Source organism: Gigantopelta aegis, chromosome 6, assembly GCF_016097555.1.
Source record: "Gigantopelta aegis isolate Gae_Host chromosome 6, Gae_host_genome, whole genome shotgun sequence".
Lineage (NCBI taxonomy): Eukaryota > Metazoa > Mollusca > Gastropoda > Neomphalida > Peltospiridae > Gigantopelta > Gigantopelta aegis.
The window spans coordinates 91,128,002-91,146,387 of NC_054704.1; the positions used below are offsets into that span (position 1 = coordinate 91,128,002).

The 18,386-nt window shown below is 36.6% G+C and overlaps 1 protein-coding gene across 1 annotated transcript; it reads left to right on the forward strand.

Annotated features, from left to right (window-relative positions):
- Positions 1–4,603: 4,603 nt before the first annotated feature.
- Positions 4,604–17,840, forward strand: LOC121374784. Its single transcript, XM_041501893.1, has 5 exons — positions 4,604–4,676; positions 8,658–8,723; positions 13,046–14,307; positions 14,818–15,587; positions 17,148–17,840. The coding sequence occupies exons 1-5, from the start codon at positions 4,604–4,606 to the stop codon at positions 17,791–17,793; spliced, it is 2,817 nt and encodes a 938-aa protein (XP_041357827.1). The 3' UTR covers positions 17,794–17,840.
- Positions 17,841–18,386: the final 546 nt, after the last annotated feature.

Below are 18,386 nucleotides of genomic sequence, written 5' to 3' on the forward strand. Positions count from 1 at the left end.
CCATACGACTCAAGCACGTCAGGCGAGCTCTCTGCCGACTGAGCTAGACACTCCCACCCCACCCCCAGTTATTGGAAGGATCTGACGCGGGTATCACGAGATAGTTCGAGCTGCGAGAAGCGTTAACAAGATCGCACTGTAAACGAGGTAATGTCTTCAAAATATCGAGCGAGCCACTGATATAAACAACGTATAAACACATCCACGCAGTACAAAACAGTGTGGCATCTCGCAGTTAATCTACCTGCCTGCAAGAAAATGTGGGGTCACGTACCATTTAAGAGATTTAATGTCAGTTTTTGAGTACCCTGCACTGCTTTCAATATCTAGTGTGCACTGCATATCAACTGTATACAAAATAAAATTGTATTTTATTTACTGGCAATGGGTAATAGTTTTTGCACAAGTAATCAATGTCACATATCACAGTCGCAACTGTTTTTACTCCTAAATATTTCACGGTGCACCTTGGACTTTGACACGAAACGTTTTACTTGATACATTGTAACCTGTAGCGTGGCACAGTTTGATAGCTTATCTGCCACGTGGAGTGTCGTGACTTTGAAAGTATTTGTCCGGATACCGTATTGATTATTGTCCTATGCAATGGGTATCGAGGTTACCAATGAATACCGCCCCAGATACCGACTCGGTTATAACAGTTGACAAAATGGCTGCTTTGCTACAAACATGGAAATGTCGTGTTTCTTTTGGAGACCAGGTGTGTAGATTTTGTTACTCCTAAACGTGAACACCACACATAATTTATAGATGTTCTTATGTTTTATGTGGTCAAATACTAGGTATATCTCTCTACGAAGATGGGCGGGATCTAAGATTTGTTTTATTTAACGACACCACTAGAGCACATTGATGTATTATTCATCGGCTATTGGATGTCAAACATTTGGTAATTCCGACATATAGTCTTAGAGAGGAAACCCGCTATATTTATCCATTAGTAGCAAGGGATCTTTTATAAGCACCATCCCACAGACCGGATAGCACATATCACGGTCTTTGATATACCAGTCGTGGTCAAGATGACTGACATTTATTAATATGGCTGCCAAATGTCATTTTATATTATACTATTATTGGTAATAACTGTCACATTTAGAATATTTAAGCAATGTGTAAATTGAATATGGCTTTAAGACATGTTTTTCATGTTTTCAAAATATCAATCATATTTATCCCTTGAATCGCTCAAATGTTTTAGCATATAATCGTGCAGAAATGTGAATAAAACAATGTTTTTAATAAAAGGTTAACCCTATTACTTCTCAATAATAACACATTTTAGTTAAGTACGTGTTTGTGAGTACTGAATTAATGAACAATTTTTAAGTTTACATAATGTTTCGAATTGACGAACTACTAAATTGACATTCTATGGAATGCGGCAATAAAGACATGGATTCATTAATTTCTATGTTCAAGATAATTATTAAGCCTCGAGATACTGACTCACAGAGGTTTAGTATATGATATAAATCTGTGTTGTAATGTGTGTAGGGCTTCTTGCTAAAATAAATATGTCTCTTTTGACAAACAAATGTGTCTCTACAGCTGAGATGTACACAAGCCAGCGACTCGGACTGAGGCTCCAGAACCTTATCAAGGATTGTTGTTTTTCACCAACCACGTGGTCAAAGTGAATCTCAACTGTATACTATGCTGCTGAGATGATTAGGTCAGATTTGGAAACCTGAGCCTCCACAACCTAAATCTACTGGAGATACTACTGTAGAGGACCAAAATCCGGTTTTGGATTGTCAGATCCAATTCAAAATACTCAGACTAATCAAAACGCAACAGATAATGGCATGTCATCATGACTGGTAAAACCATTAATCTTGCGCCGTGATTCACATGGGAGAGTGAAAGCAACCAAGCATATTGGGCTCACTATGTCATTGCGCCACTTGAATGGATCAAAACAATGTATCGGCATACTCATCCTATGAAGACATTGGGCTATGAAAGGTGTTGCCAAGTCCAATGTAATGTGTGTGTGTGTGTGTGTGTGTGTGTGTGTGTGTGTGTGTGTGTGTGTGTGTGTAATATCAATGTGAAAACATAAGATGGCAAAGTGATTACCCATGTGTCATCCTCTATCAATGAAGTTGGTTACTACCAGATGAGTACAGGTTCTGGTATTGAGCATACAATTATGAAACGGGTACAGATTACAGATAATGATGTCACGTCTTGGGCAATAACACAGTGCCATCATATTTTACTTTACATGTCATCTATAAAAAGACTATAAAAGAAATACAGTGTCACAAGCCAGTGAATGTGATGACAATATGTATAAATTAATGTTTAATAACACCCTAGTGCAAACAAAAATGTATCGGCTTTGGGTGTCAAACTAAGGTAAGTATGTAAATGAATGATGACAGTATGCTGTCTGGTGTTCATTCATTCCAATATCATTCTCTCATTGAGATAACAACCTGTAGTGTCCCTCCAATTGCAGCCTCGATCACCTAGTCTTCCATGACCAGAGTATGGCCTCTGACAGTTTCCTTTGGTAGGTTTGTTGCGATGTTGGTTCCACATATACATGACTCAATGAGGACGCCTGCCAGTCCAAACCCTTTAGACAGTTTCCCGATGACTGTCCATTCTAATCACTGTGTCATCAAATTGATTGGGTTGGTGCTCTGTGCAAAAGGCAAAGACAAATACTTGAAATCGTCAGTACTTGGTTCATCACTATGGAGCCAGTACTAGACGCAGTTGGAGAACCTTTGATCATCAGGCAGTAATTAGATGTACTGATGGATGCTGACACACGGAGCGCCATGGTGTTGAACCCACTCCGTCATGGAGCTGTCTGTTGACCAGCTTTCATAGGGCCGAGCTCAAGTTCGAAAAGCTTAGTTGGCAGCACACATAACAGTGCCCATGTCAGATTGAGGAAAGTGCAACTGGTATACCACTTTTGTTGAACTGTGTTAAGGAGCTATATAACTTGCGGTATTTTCCACAGATACTGTATTCCAGTATGGCTTGGAATACTTCTGAGTGCTGCTTTCGTGAGTGATCCACAAATGTCGATACAACACAAGACTTGTCACATGAGTTGTTTACTCATAGATGTCATTGCTGTATGTTGTTCCTGTATGAACTCAAATCTGCCCAGATCATCACGTTCTGATTGATTATTCTTCTGAGTACGCTGAAGATCAATATCTGCATAGTTTTCCACATCTGACCTAACAATCTCAAAAACATAGTATACAGTTGAGATTTACTTCAGTCATGTAGTTGTTAAAAACAACACTCCTTGGGCTAGTTCTGAAGGCTTAGCTAGAGTCACTGGTTTGTATTAATCTCAGCTTTAAAGACAAATTTTCTTGTTACTTTTAATTAACAAGAATTCCTGTTAGCTCATCCCAACATACATGTATTTCATATACGTACTAACCTTCTACTTGGAAATAAATTATTTTATATGTTTTCATCAATGAATTGAAATTTTGTTTTCACTTTTCAGTTTAGAATTCGAGCAATTTGAATCAGTCGGATTATAATAGATTATATATTACAAATTTTTCATCAATTCAATACTCTTTAACAAGTACCTAGCATATCTTTGTAAACAGGACATGTTATTAACAACAATTCTTGAGGAATATTGGTTGTAGAAACCGAAACAGTGAAATCAAATGTTGAAATTTGCACCTAAGTTACCTATTGTTGCTGTCAACATATGAACAACAGATGAAAAACATGTCTTAAAATTAAATCGAATTTACAAACTGCATAAATATAAACCAAACCATATACTATGGTTACTGCCAATGCAAAACAGACTGATATTAGGCAGCCATATTGGTAAATGGCGGCTATTTTGAAAAATAATAATATCCATATTGCCGCTAGCTGAACAACAATATAAAGATACTTCAATGACCTATTATTAACAACAATTCCTGAAGGATATAGGTTGTAGAAGACAAGAAATACAAATCAAATTGTTGAGATTTGCACCTAAGCAACCTCATCCCTCTATTAGAAAATAGGCTGTCATCTACTGTTGCTGCCATAATTCACCTCTACACCAGGGCTAGGGATATTTCAGAAGCATCTCCCCAAGCAGCCTAAAGTGACAAACCAGCTGTGTAGTGCTCAACCTTTTTTCGTCTTTTGGTCTTGGCTCCCGGACTATTATATCGATAAGCAAAACAAACATTATTGAAGCAACCAGTTTCTTCTGCAGACTTGAGGAATAAAGCTAGACATCAAATCGAATTTTGGAATCGTTCGTCATTTGTATTATTTTAAAGTACTTTACTAAAAATAAAAAAAAACGTCACCTTCACTTGGGAAAACTAGGAGACTTTTATTTTAAAGTGAACGTGAGTTGTAAATTTATTTACGTTTATTATTTTTAAAGTTATATGTTTAAAGAGCGGATCTAAAGGATACTTGGAGGTTCGGTCCCCATCATAAGATGACATGTCCTTTTTATCCTAGTTTAAAACTTAGTGTTCGTAGCTCACATGTTAAAAAACTAAAAAAAAAAACTAAATCAATTAAATATTGCTTTGAAGGGCACTGTATATTTTTCAGTAATATAGGAGTAATGGAGGTTACGAGTGATGAACAAAGTGCTGGTGTGGGTTCCATCAGAGAAGTGTCCATGCATAATGAACAAAGTAAGTTTTCTGCTAGTTGTTATAGTTTCATCTGGTTATGTAAACTGCTACAGTTCGTGAATTTTTTCTGGTGATGGTGGTGATGATAATGGTGGTGGTGGTGGTGGTGTGTGTGTATGTGTGTGTGTGGGCGCGTATGTGCGCGTGTGTGTTTGTGCGTGTATGTTTGCATGTGCGTGTGGATATATTCGCGAAGTGTTTAAAATAATAAGTCTTTTAATAACTCATATATAATTGACAAATGTATAATAAATATTTTTATATTATGCTAATTCATGTCTATAGCTAGTGTAGGGGGTTATGTCGGCGTGCCCATCGCCATTCACATCTCTTTTTTCAAACGTTTTATAATAAACGCCGTCTGAGTTGGGAAGAATGAATGAATGAATGTATAGGTAGTACTAAACCAAATAACTTCCAGCTGGGTCAAAGTTCGAGGTGCAGCAAACTTTTGATAGAGAAGTTAACACCACAAGTCCTGTGATTGGTTATAAATGTGAGTGTGTTAGTTGTAAAAAAATTAGTTTCATCTGGGCTAAAAATGTATGCAATTTTATTTCATCTAGTACCACTGTGTCAAGTAACCATGTGCTTGAAAACATGTATGGGAAACTGTAAAACAAAATACTCAAATTTTGTGAGAAACTAGGGCTGTTGTAAAAACATCTGGTTATATCGAAAATGAGCCGTGAAAGGTACCATTTTCTTATGTTAATACTTTTAGGTAGGGGTTGTAGTACTGATATTTATGGGTCATAGTTTGCATATAGTGTTTTTAAACACGAACGTTAACATGGTCGCCTATGGGATTTTATTTGGTATAGTGCAACCTTCGAGGTGCATCTCAACTATTTATCGCACAGGTGAGGCTACCATTCCTGCCATTGATGATAAATGTGAGAGTGTTTGTTGTGATAAAATGTGGTTTAATCACTGGCCAGTAAATTCTGTAATTTTTTTCATTTGAATCTACAGTTGTATGTACCAACTACCATTGTGTTTGAAACGATTTACTGATCCGACTATAGGTTTCAATAGACCAACTCAATTCCTATTGCCGCTAATGTTAACGTTTGCTAATAAAATTAATATAACTGTAGCGTATAGTAATACCTTTAACCCAGTTAACCACTAGCACGGAAAATGCATCGGCTATATGGGTACAAACTACGGTAAATTGCAAAAATCTTATGATGATCAACATCAGTATAAAAATTCAAGAGTTAAAAAAAAATACAGTGTAAAGAACTGTGCAAAAGAATTGGGAAGGGACGGGGGCTATGTCCATCCCAACTTTTGAAAAGTCACTTTAATGATTATCTTCCAGTTGGAAAAATCCTATGACTTTCAGAACGCCAATCTTCCGGCTCTGTATCAGGTGCAACGAACTCTTTTTAGAGATCTACGTAGAAGTTATGATAATTAAAATGTGATTTGGAAAACCAAAAAAATTAGTCGTTTGGGCTAAAAAACGCCTTTTTAAGCATGCATCAGTAAAAGTGCCTTGTGCTATCAAATGTTTGGGTAAGGTAAAAAAAAAAAAACCATACTCCCATTTTTGTGCCACCACCAGGGTTTTGTCACGGGCATCCGCGCATTCAGAGTTCGCCATTTCGAGTATTATATTCTGCAGTCAAAACTTTGTAGGGGGTGTCTAGGAAGAATTTACAATTGCGAAAATTGTACGGTATATTATGTGGGGATGGTTATATGATAATAGTGTTTAATTGGGCAAACATTGCGCCTACCGGTTTTATTTCAGTATTACAGTACCTTTTATGACCACCAAAGATGGTTTGAAGGCGATGGGGTCAAAAGTAAATGCAAAAGTTGGCATTTTTATCAGTAAATAGCAATTCAAACAATAAAAATTACTAAAAACAAAACAATAACAACTGAACTGTGATCAAAACAATGGAAACGATTGGCAGAAATAATGTCCACCCCAACGATTTTCCTGGAAATTACTTTAATCGAGAATGACACAAAATACGCACGTGTACGGAGCAACTGCATTCCATGTAAACACAAACTATGGAATGTGTTTCGGTGTGTTGATAAACAGACCTGAACGTTCTTTAAAGGATGTCTGTGGTCAAAACGTATGTTCTGTTTAATAGTTGATATCGAACATTAATATTTCAGGTTCCCCTACCATCTATTAAAATGTAAAACCCACTCCAGGGGCGGGTATAATACCGCTCATCTTGCCGTCCTAACATCACTTACTACCACTCACTCGTCACGGGCTCCTGTGTATCATTAAAAACTATATTTTTAAATAAATCAAAACCTTATTGTATTATGTATCTGGCAAAAGTACGGTGGTCAGTCCTGTCTTCTAACAGCACTTAAAGTGTAGTCGACGGAGAAAGGTGCGTCGTCGATGACATTAACGGGACAACGTTTTCCTAAACAGTCGAGGTCGGGGTTTTTTTATGTATCTGTTAAAAGGGGGGTTTGTTGTAATCACGTAACTGGCTGAACGTACAATTCCTCCGGTAATTGGCCTAAATTCAGGGATGTTTCGGGATATCAGACCTGTCGTTTCCAAATGATTCTGTAGGTGTACTAGTCTAATATAGGCATTTTATAAACGTGACGTCACACGTAGGCTTCCTCGTTCTCATAATTGCTGATAACATCTCCGCAGACACTGTATGGTGTTCTGATGAACACTAATGAACATCAAAACGTTTATCGATAATGTTTTCAAACATAGCAATTGCTCGAAGACGTTCATTTTCTGAGAGGTGTGACATCACGACAAGCTATGCGCATATATATAGAATATCAGGTTACTACGTTTTGATATCGTGGTTATTTGGAGAGGTTTAGATAAAGGTGTAACAAGCGAGCTTCAGCAAGCCTGTTACTCCGTTATCGAATCGAGCCAAATAACCATGATATCAAAACGTAGTAATCTGATATGTGTTTTATCATGCAATCGCTTTCAAGTTATATTTTTGTAATACGTTTCAGTCAAAAGCGGTATACTATTAGTTTTATCGTGTAGAAACTACTTCCGGAAGTCGGACAATAGCAGTTGCCTGAAAGCATCTTGGGAATGGCATAGCCAGCCTAAAAGTTGTGTGTTTCAAATTTTAAATAAAATACTTTGATTATATTTCAAAGTCTGTTGTGTCATATTATAATTTGTGTAAAATAATTTCTGTGAAAATAAACTCAAGTGTATGTGTGACCTGAAGAAGATCTGCATCACTGGCTGTTAGTGACTGTGACGTCAGACGCTGTTCCAGTGTAAACATTCTTTGCAGGAAGCTACTTGGGTTTTTTTGTTGTTTTTTTGGGGGGTTGGGTGTTTTGTTTGGTTTTTTGGTTTTGGGGGGGTCAAAATGTTCAATTCAAAACGCTGGCTAGTTCGAATGGGAACGAATAATAGAGAATTGAAAAATAAGAGGTAACAGGAAGTGTAAGTGTTATATTTATTTATGCAGTTCAACAATTATTGCTGTAAATGGATGTTTGACAAATGAGAAAACGATCTACCTGAAAATTGAGCTAACATCTGTTATGCGCACAATTCATTTCCTAGTAACATGATAACACTTCGAATTATTAGGTAGGGGTTATCAGGTCAATAGGATGCATGGTTGCATGATAAAGCGTGAATAGCACGTGCAAGTGACAGAACACCTTTTATGTTGTATATCAAAGGGAATCGTTACACAATCATTATCTGAAATGTTCATGACCAGTTTTCAAGTAAATGTAATTCTGTATACATTCATTTGGTGCACAGGAACTTTTTTTTGGGAGTATATATAGTCTCCGTTTTATATAATTTAAATAAAGTAATTAAGATTGGGGTTTTTTCTGGCATTTCTTTACCACCGTAAACGTGAGACCTAACAGACTAATAGCTATCTTGCCCGATCTGGATCAAATAGACCACTCCCAAGACACAATTGTGTTAGATGTCCAATCAATAAAAGTTGGGGGTTTTCTTTTAATACACAGATGTGCTACATATCCTCGAAGAACAGTTCCGTCAGAATATCAACCAGGCAGCTACAGCAAGTCCAGGTGAGTCTGAAATACACTAACAAGATAATGATATGCATTCATTCATTTCAAATTAATTTCATGCTTATATCCAATTAAAGTTCAAGCACACTGTCCTAGGCACACACCTCAGCTATCTGGGCTGTCTGTCCAGGACAGTGGGTTAGATGTTAGTGGTTAGTGAGAGAGAAGAGGTGTAGTGGTCTTACAGGTGCCCACTAAGTCGTTAAAACTCGCTCTGGGTAGGAGCCTGTACCGGGCTGCGAACCCTGTATCTACCAGCCTTATGTCCTATGACTTAACCACGACACCACCGAGGCCGGTGATAATAATAGTACACATTCCATTTATAAGACAAATACTCTTAAAGGGACAATGAGACAAGGCTTTTAGACTGGTATCATATTTAAAGATATTTAATGCACATTAGTGCTTAATATCAACAAGGTTGGTATATTAATTTAACAAAAATGTGAAGGCTATTATACATAACAGGCGCAGCCATTTTGCTTCATTCCACTGAATCCGCCCTCTAGTTAGCAAGTAGTTATGTAATACACAACGCGTCACATCGATGTTCGTGCTTTGAAAACGTTTTGACTCTGTGCTTATTTATAAACTGAACGTCATTATGTTTGACGTTCATACAAGTATGATCCAGATAACCGCTTCAGACACTATGGAGGACCTAACGCATTAGCGAGAAGTCGTTCATACATTCATACAAGTATGATCCAGAGAACCGCTTCAGACACTATGGCTGACGTAACGCATTAGCGAGAGTCGTTCATATATTCATACAAGTATGATCCAGAGAACCGCTTCAGACACTATGGCGGACGTAACGTATTAGCGAGAGTCGTTCATACATTCATACAAGTATGATCCAGAGAACCGTTTCAGACACTATGGAGGACGTAACGCATAGAATAATACATTCGTGGTCGTTAGATACCATTTATCTGACAACTCGTTTAAAAACGTATCAAACTCGCTTTCGCTCGTTGGATATATTTAAAAACAACTCGTTGTGAGATAAATAGTATCTAACGACCACGCACGTATTATTTTGTATTTTTTCTGGATGATGTTAGTTGCAATTGGGATTATTATTCGTTTAACATTACCACACAGATCACGATGAGGTACAGTGATGCAGCAGTCAAATTTAGGAAAGTTCGTTATATACTTTTTCGTGGACATGTTTACGGTTCATGTCTGGCGTTCGGAATTTAGAATACCTTTTAGATAATCCAGGAGAAATAGGTTTTATTGACTGGAATATTTTTTTCATAAAATTTGACTTACCAAGTTAGAAAATGTCTAGTTTTGAAATTAATTTAGAATTTAAAATAACTGTTAACTCCCACTCATTTCACAAGGCTTAGATTGTTTGTGTGGCTAATGGAAATGTGTAATTATTAGGTAATACAACTTATTATAATGTCGGTGCCTTTCTATGGGACGCTAATGATATATATGGACGACAGCAAATTCATAACTGAAGTTTTAAAATTACAATAATTGTTGTAAACAACAATTAAAAATAATACGTTATAACCGCACCATGTTTTACTCCAAACCGCAAAATTATTTACTCTATAAATGTTTTAACCGTTAAGTTCTTTCATTTGGAAAAACGTCAAATTTTCACCGTAACTAATTGTTATCTTTAAAAATATGTTCGCACTAACTGCATTCTTAATTGTTTACATGTGTCTGCTATATATAACTTCTTATAAATGAAAATGCAGTTAAATGCAGTAGGTATAAATATGTTATTATATGGACGTAATAGCTTCTCTCATTTTAAATGTCAAATTATTTATCTTGACAGACAAGAAGAAACATACTGTCATAATATTCGAAAACTTATCTTAATTTAAATATGGGAGTTTTCCTTGAAATCAACACTTTACTCTTAGCCCTCTTCAGTGGCGTGCAATCTCTCAAGACCGCAGCGTAATGTATCCAACCTCTATTGCTTTACCCGTATGATCAACGTGCTGAAGCAAATCTACGAATTCGGTCAAAAAAGATACTGGAGCAAATTGAGTTTCCCTGAAACCGCTTCACCTTGTATTTCCATCATTATATCCACAATATTACCTGTTATCCATGTAAAAATGCGTAGTGATTTGTTTCCAACCATATATAGCAGTTTGGCAGTAATCCTAATATGAATAAATGTTGTTATCGGGCATTTTTATTTAATTCGGACAAAACTAAGACTATCCATACTAAAATGGAAGCCCGTACATGGTATACTTTTCCAACCCGTCCGCTAATTTAACCTCAGAAATTCGTGTGTTGTTTTAAGTTAAATGTATATATATATATATATAGCTTGGACTAACTGGTGTCAGTAGTGTGCCAGGGTAACAACTTGAAGAATCTTCTCTACATATTCCATATAACTAAAAATGGTCCGATTTTTTTATTTAATTTAAGTGTGATTGAATGGTAGAAAATACTAGATTAGTACTACTGTTAGTAGATCACCTTTAGTGAGGGAATATGTCACTTTCTTACACACCCGTTAGTGAGAACAGCATTCATTATTTTTGATAACACACACATGTTAATACATGTACCTTTGTTAACACTTTCAAGACATACGACTGGCTGCTCGTAGGCGATGACCAGGTCACCAGTGCCATACATCCAATGACAAAATAGCACGCTCGAAATTGATTACACTGTGACATATAGTTAACTTGACAATTATTTGTTTGTGTGGCCTAAGTTAGCTACAAGCACAAGGGCTGTAAATAACTTTTAGTCAAAACGATGATAAAATATGTTTAAAACCTGGGGTTTTTTAGGACATGTAAGAAATAGAATACTACATTCGTGTATGTTAGATACCATTTATCTTACAACTCGTTATTGAAAAACATATCCAATTCGCTTTCGCTCGTTAGAGACATTTTAAAACAACTCGTTGTAAGATAAATGGTATCTAACAGCCTCTGTTGTAGTATTTTCTATATGTTCTAACTATATGATATATATATATATATATATATATCTTATAAATAACACCATGTATTGAATTTTTACAGATGTGGAATGGAAATCAACTCTACATAATATTAAATGTAAGTGTTATTTTACTGTGAATTTTATAAAGGATTAACAGTGCTTTCTCTCTCTCTCTCTCTCTCTCTCTCTCTCTCTCTCTCTCTCTCTCTCTCTCTCTCTCTCTCTCTCTCTCTCTCTCTCTCTCTCTCTCTCTCCCCCCCCCCAAATGTTGAAATAATCATATGTTAGACATCACATAGCCATGGTTGAAAAACATACTGAGGTGTTACTAAAACACATTTCCTTTTTATCATTCAGTATCACACTATTACAACATGTTCCATATTTAAGGTATAACCATACTGTTTCCCGATTTGTGGACGAAGATCAGTGGTTTTACGAATTTGATCAGTGGGATGGGGTAATTCGTATCGACTGTCCACAGAGATTATGCAAAGTGGTTTTACTGTCGCAAATTTGATGTTGGGGAAAAGGTGGGGCAATTTACAGAGGAAATATCGGGGTGGGGTAATGCCCTCATATCGACCACTCCCCCATTCTAATGTACCACCTACAACTATATCAGATAGTATGCAAAGTTTGATTTCTCAGCCCAAACTGAGTTTGTAATGTTTTAAATTCTAAACCTTGTTTAAATTCAGCTGGTCATCACGAAGACATGAATAATAAATCATGTACTACAAATTACTGATAATGCTTAAATAAACTATCATTGGGTAATAAAAAAAACATAGTTATTGTTCATCTTCAAATACTGCTTTAATATCGACTTGCAGAGATTAGAAATCTCTCCTCCAAAGCTAATCAGGGAGTAATCACACTGTTAAATATGACAAAGTGTCTCGAATGGTATTTATTTCCAACCCACATAACTTACACTTAATATCGAATGGTTTACAACCTACATAATCAACATTCAGAATGGTATTGATTACAACCTACATTATACAGAGTTGTAATTTGTTGGATTTAATCTCAAAAGGTATTGATTACAACCTACATTATAAACAATGTGTACTTTGTTGGATTTAATCTCTAAACGTATTGATTTATAACCTACATTATAAACAACGTGTAATTTCTTAGATTTAATTTAAATGGAATGATTTTTAAAACACAGAAAACAGTTTAAAAGTACTTCAAGAGATCACTAATATGGTTCTTATGATTGTAAACTTTAAAAGCACAGAAAACAGTTTAAAAGTACTTCAAGAGATCACTAATATGGTTCTCATGATTGTAAACCATCAAATTTTGTCTTAAATTACGTTAACTGATGAGTGTGTATTTCTGTTTAGATTCAACACAGGAGTACTTGGAGAGACTGAAACCAAATGTTTTTGTGGAAACAGAAGCAGCAAAATGTGCTTATAGATACCTTACAGGTTTGGGAATGGTGCTGATCGACGGTCAGCCTGGAGGTGGTAAAACGACTATCGGAATCTACTTGCTGAAAGAAGTTGCCAGAAGAAAGCACAAAGTGTTCTTGGTGATCACAGAACCTCAACAGTGGGATTATATACCTGTACCAAAAGACATTACAAAAGCAAAACATAAATACGTGGTGCTTATAGATGATATATTTGGTGCATCCAATTTGTCTGTTGTACTGCGTGATTCCTGGGAAAGAAAGTTTGATATGATGTTATCGCTAATTTACTCTGGACATGTACAATTAGTAATAATAACAAGATCGTACATTCTCGCAGAGGCGTCTGCTACATTTATAGGTAAATTTAAACGTGTATCGGTAACAGATGGTCCATGCAAACTTTCATTAAGAGAAAAGGAAATGATTCTTACATGGCACATTCGAGAACGAAATCTGGAGATGTCGAAAGAAGATATTGAAGAAGCTTCTAAAAGTACTGCAGACTTGGGTTTCCCACAAATTTGCAAATACTTTGTTGACAACAAGAAAGTACAAGAACGAAGTCTTTTGTTCGTCAAAAATCCTTTAGAATACCTTGGTGAAGAATTACGTTTACAGAAGAGTCGGCATCCATTAGGATACTTTGTTCTACTTTTAGTAATGTATAAAGAGGGAAAATTGCCCAGACCATATTTAGATCCATCGAATGAAGAAGCAAAAACTGAGATTGATCATTTGAAAGAGTATTGTTCCAATATGGGATCAGTAACCAATGCTGATATAGTAGCCACAACCAACAACCTTGTTGGTACTTATCTGGTTTTCAGTGATACATCAGAGAAATACGAATTCATTCACCAGTCCGTTTTTGATGCCATGATACGAGATTTTGGCCGTCAATATCTGCCTCTAGCACTGAAAGTTTGCACATGCGACATGTTAGTAGACACATTCACTACATCCACGTGTCAAGGAACCAGTACACTGAAAATAGTCGTTGATCAGTCTCACTATGCAGAACTGGCAGCACGGATCACTCTTGAGTTGCTATCGGGAAATCATAAGGTTATTGCAGAACATCAAAGCCTTTCAGACACAACGTTTGTGAATTTCTTGATCAATGAATACTGGGATCATGAAGCTCAAGAGAAGATCATTTGTCATACAATAGGCAGACAGTCTGGTCCTGTAATCAAAGACTATGATTATCAGCAAATGCAAGAATTACATATTAATTTGTTTACTTTTGAGTCAGACATATATTTAGTGGGATTTGAATCACTTATTTCTTTACTCCTTGTTAAAAAGCATGAATTTTTTGTTAGAAAACTTATTACTAAATCTCATATTATTAAGTCATGGAGAGACGACAAAATGATGGAACTTTTTATTGTTGCATGCTACACCAACGCCAAGGACGTAGTGAGTAAACTGTTGCAGTTTAAATATATTCCAGACGAAGTGTGTTTAAAAGTAGCAACAGCTGGTGAAGGTGATTCTACTTTACTTACAAGACTACTTCAACACGAGCATCTAAAAACTCTGTCACGTGAAGTTCTTTATTGGATGCTTCAGCATGCGTTTTTCAGGTGTGATTCAAACATGTTAACAATTGTGTTACATAAATTGCAGAGCATATCCTGTGAAAACACAAAACAAGAACTGTTAAACTGGGCAATAAAACACTTGTGTTTTCAGTTTTCTGAAGAATTTAGGATGTCTATCTGGTATATCAAAACTGTAAAAAGTAGCATGTTTCCGGTGAAGGACATAATGTGTGAACTGCTAAGGATGGGGGCAACAATAAATCAAGACAATGCACTCCTGCAGGTTGCAGGACATGACCACCCTGCAGCCCTGGAGGTAATTCTCCAGCATACCCCAAACCTGAACAAAACCAATAGGGGAGGAAAAACAGCTATGCATATTGCTTGTGAATTTGGTGCAGTGCAAAACGTCGAGATACTTGTAGAACGAAGAGCTAATGTGCGATCTGTGGATATTTTTGGTCGAACCCCACTGCATTATGCACTGGACGACAAAGGAGAAAAAGCAGCACTGTTACTTGGAGCCAATGCAGATGTGAATGTTGTTGATGCAAATGGTCAAACTCCTCTACACGCAGCTGCAATTGCTAGAAATAATATTGTCATTACCCAGCTTCTTGAAGCAGGAGCTGAACCTATTCCACAAAATAGTCACAAAGATACGCCTCTTCATATTATGTTGCATAAATTTCAATATGAACGTGACAATGATTGCTTTGCAGATCTATTGCAACGTTGTAGCAGTGTAGACTACACAGACAAATCAGGAAATACCCCATTACACCTGGCAGTGAGACTTTCTAGTGCCACTCCTGTACTTGAATTAATTAAAAAGGGAGCGTGTGTTGATGCTGTAAATACTGTTGGTGATACACCGTTAATTTGTTTATTTCAAAATAATGCCACAGTGGATGAAGAAACGTTTGTAGACAGAGATGACCCGCGAAACAATACCCGTCATCGTATCATGCAGGCTTTACTAAACAAAGGCGTAAACATAAATCATGTTAATAATAACCATGACACAGCTTTTCATCTGTGTTCATTAACTAGAAATAGAGAATGTGTATTTGAATTTCTTGAGAAAGGAGCTAATGTTAACTTTCAAAACGCAGATGGTTCTACCCCAGTGCATATTAGATTATTAAGCATGCATTCATTGTATCCACATTCGCATACCAATGAAGTTAAAGAGGAAGTTCGCATTGTCGCGACCATGCTTGATAACATGACAAACATTAATATTCAAGACAACTTTGGGCAGACTGTTTGGCATTGTCTGTACGCATTGCCCATAGACGAATTTGGCATGTCCATTTATCACTATTTACAACTCTGGTGTCTCACGCCCACGTTAAAACAATGTGAATGCATGTCGTTTGACATAGAAAAAGCGCTGACTGATCTTATATTGCAGAAAGGTGTAGATATAAACGCACTAGACCATGAACAATATTCAGTGTTACATAACGCATGCATCGTTGCCAGAGCACCAACAGTCCGAAAGTTAATATGCAGTGGAATAACTGTCAATCATAAAAACAGTGTTGACTGTGCTGCAATCCACTTAGCTGCCAGTGTATCACCTTTCAGTACAAACGTTGAAGTTCTTGTTGAATATGGTGCTGATATCAACATCGTAGGTAGGTATGGAAACACGGCTGTTCATGAAGCTGTTACAGCATACAATATACATGGACTCGAAGCTCTGATTCGAAACTCAGCTGACATCAATATCAGGAATTATAATCTTGACACACCTCTCCATCATACGTTATCCATGTTTGTTTATAATGATTTTAATTATGTAGGGGTAGAATCAATGAGAAGACTTCTTGTGGCTGGTGCAGATCTTTCCATTCCCAACAAAGATGATCTTACGTTTTTTGAGGCAGTGCTTTCATTAGGAAAGCATATCTCTCTAAAAGCGCTTCTCTCTGTGAAAAGAGAGTTTTCATCAAAACAAATGAAAGATATACATATTCCATTAAAGAGCTGGAAAATTCTACAAATTTTATTAAAGCAGGGTTTCAATCCAAATGCCCTAGATGATTCAGGACATGGCCCACTGCACATTGCAGCTTTTCAGTATGACTACTATGACAGAGCTGCTCTTCTGTTGACACATGGTGCAGATCCGGATTTGTTGAACGATTCTAGAGATGCACCTCTGCATATTGCAACAAAACAAAGCAATGGCAAGTTGATAAAACTTCTTTTGTCAAAGGATGCAGATATTGACAATGGCAATGCTGATGGCAATACACCTCTGCACATTTGTAAGGGGAGGGGTAATTATGATTCTGCGACAGCTCTTTTATTTCCTACAGCTATAGCGTCAGTTCCAGAAATCAGAAGATACCGACAGAAATATTTTCATAAACATTTTGCAAAAAAAAAAAAAAATTTAAGAAACTGTCCAAAGCTAGAACCAATTAACGTTCTCCTTGAGCACATTAAAAACCTTGACGATACTTCTAGTATTAATCAACGGAATAACGATGGAGATTCCGCTCTTCATTGTGCTGCATACAAAGGATGTACTCAGAAAGTTGCTCTGCTTCTCAAATACGGTGCATCATTTTCAGAACTCAACGGCCATGATCATCTTCCACTGCACTGTGCTGCTAGAGGTGGTCAGTGGAAAACAATTGAACTGATGTTGAACTATGACACTACAATGGATGTGAATATCCAAACTCAGGATGGCTGTTCTCCGTTACACCTAAGTTGTGCTAAAGGTCATGTAGTTACAGTGAAGAAACTTGTAGAGAAAGGAGCTGATGTCAATTTGGCCAATAAAAATGGAGATGGACCGATACACTGTGCAGCACAGTTTGGAAAGACAGCTGTTGTTGCGACGTTGTTGAGCAGTGGAGCAGACGTAAACATGCAGAACAATGGTGGCGAGACAGCTCTGCACGTTGCTGCTAAGTATGTGAAGGTGAAGGTCGTGAAGCTTCTACTTCAAAGAGGGATTGACCAGTCAGTGTGCAACGCCGGTGATCTCACTGCAGAACAGATGGCACGCATTACTAGTAGTGTGTTCAAGAGTATTTCCGACTTGAAAAGAAAAACACAACTAACGCACATCCATCACTTGCTTTCTAACTCTAGCGAATCATGAACAACAAATAACAGAATAAAATATTAGTCAATCTCTGCTGTAGAATATACGGATACAGGTGGGTTGGAAAATCCAAATATATATTTTTGCCATCTTGATTGACGTGAATCATATTATTATATTATATTATCATTGATTTAACATGTAAACATTACCAGATATATCATGTTCATAAAAATAAACACATTAAACATTTTTTTGCATTCCGGAGTCAAATCAAAGACGGGGTTTACATGTTGAAAGTTGAATCAGAAGTACTATTATTTCCCTATCCTAAGTGGTTCCTGAAATGACTATCTTATATGTTAAAAAAAACAATTAATTATAGTTTTCAACATATAACGTTCTTGGTGTCACAAATGTTTTTTGTAAACATTTGACATGTTATTTAAACGTAACGATGTACATGTTGATGTAGTATTATTTCTCTTGTTCCTATGAAGGTTCTTTCGTTTGTAAGTAACTATTAGTGATTTTGTTAAGAAATTATATATCGTTAAGTAGCCATTGGTCAGTTTGCTACGAAGGATATTTCGTTATGTAGTGATTAGTGAATTTATTACAAAGGATATATCGTCAAGTAGCCATTGGTC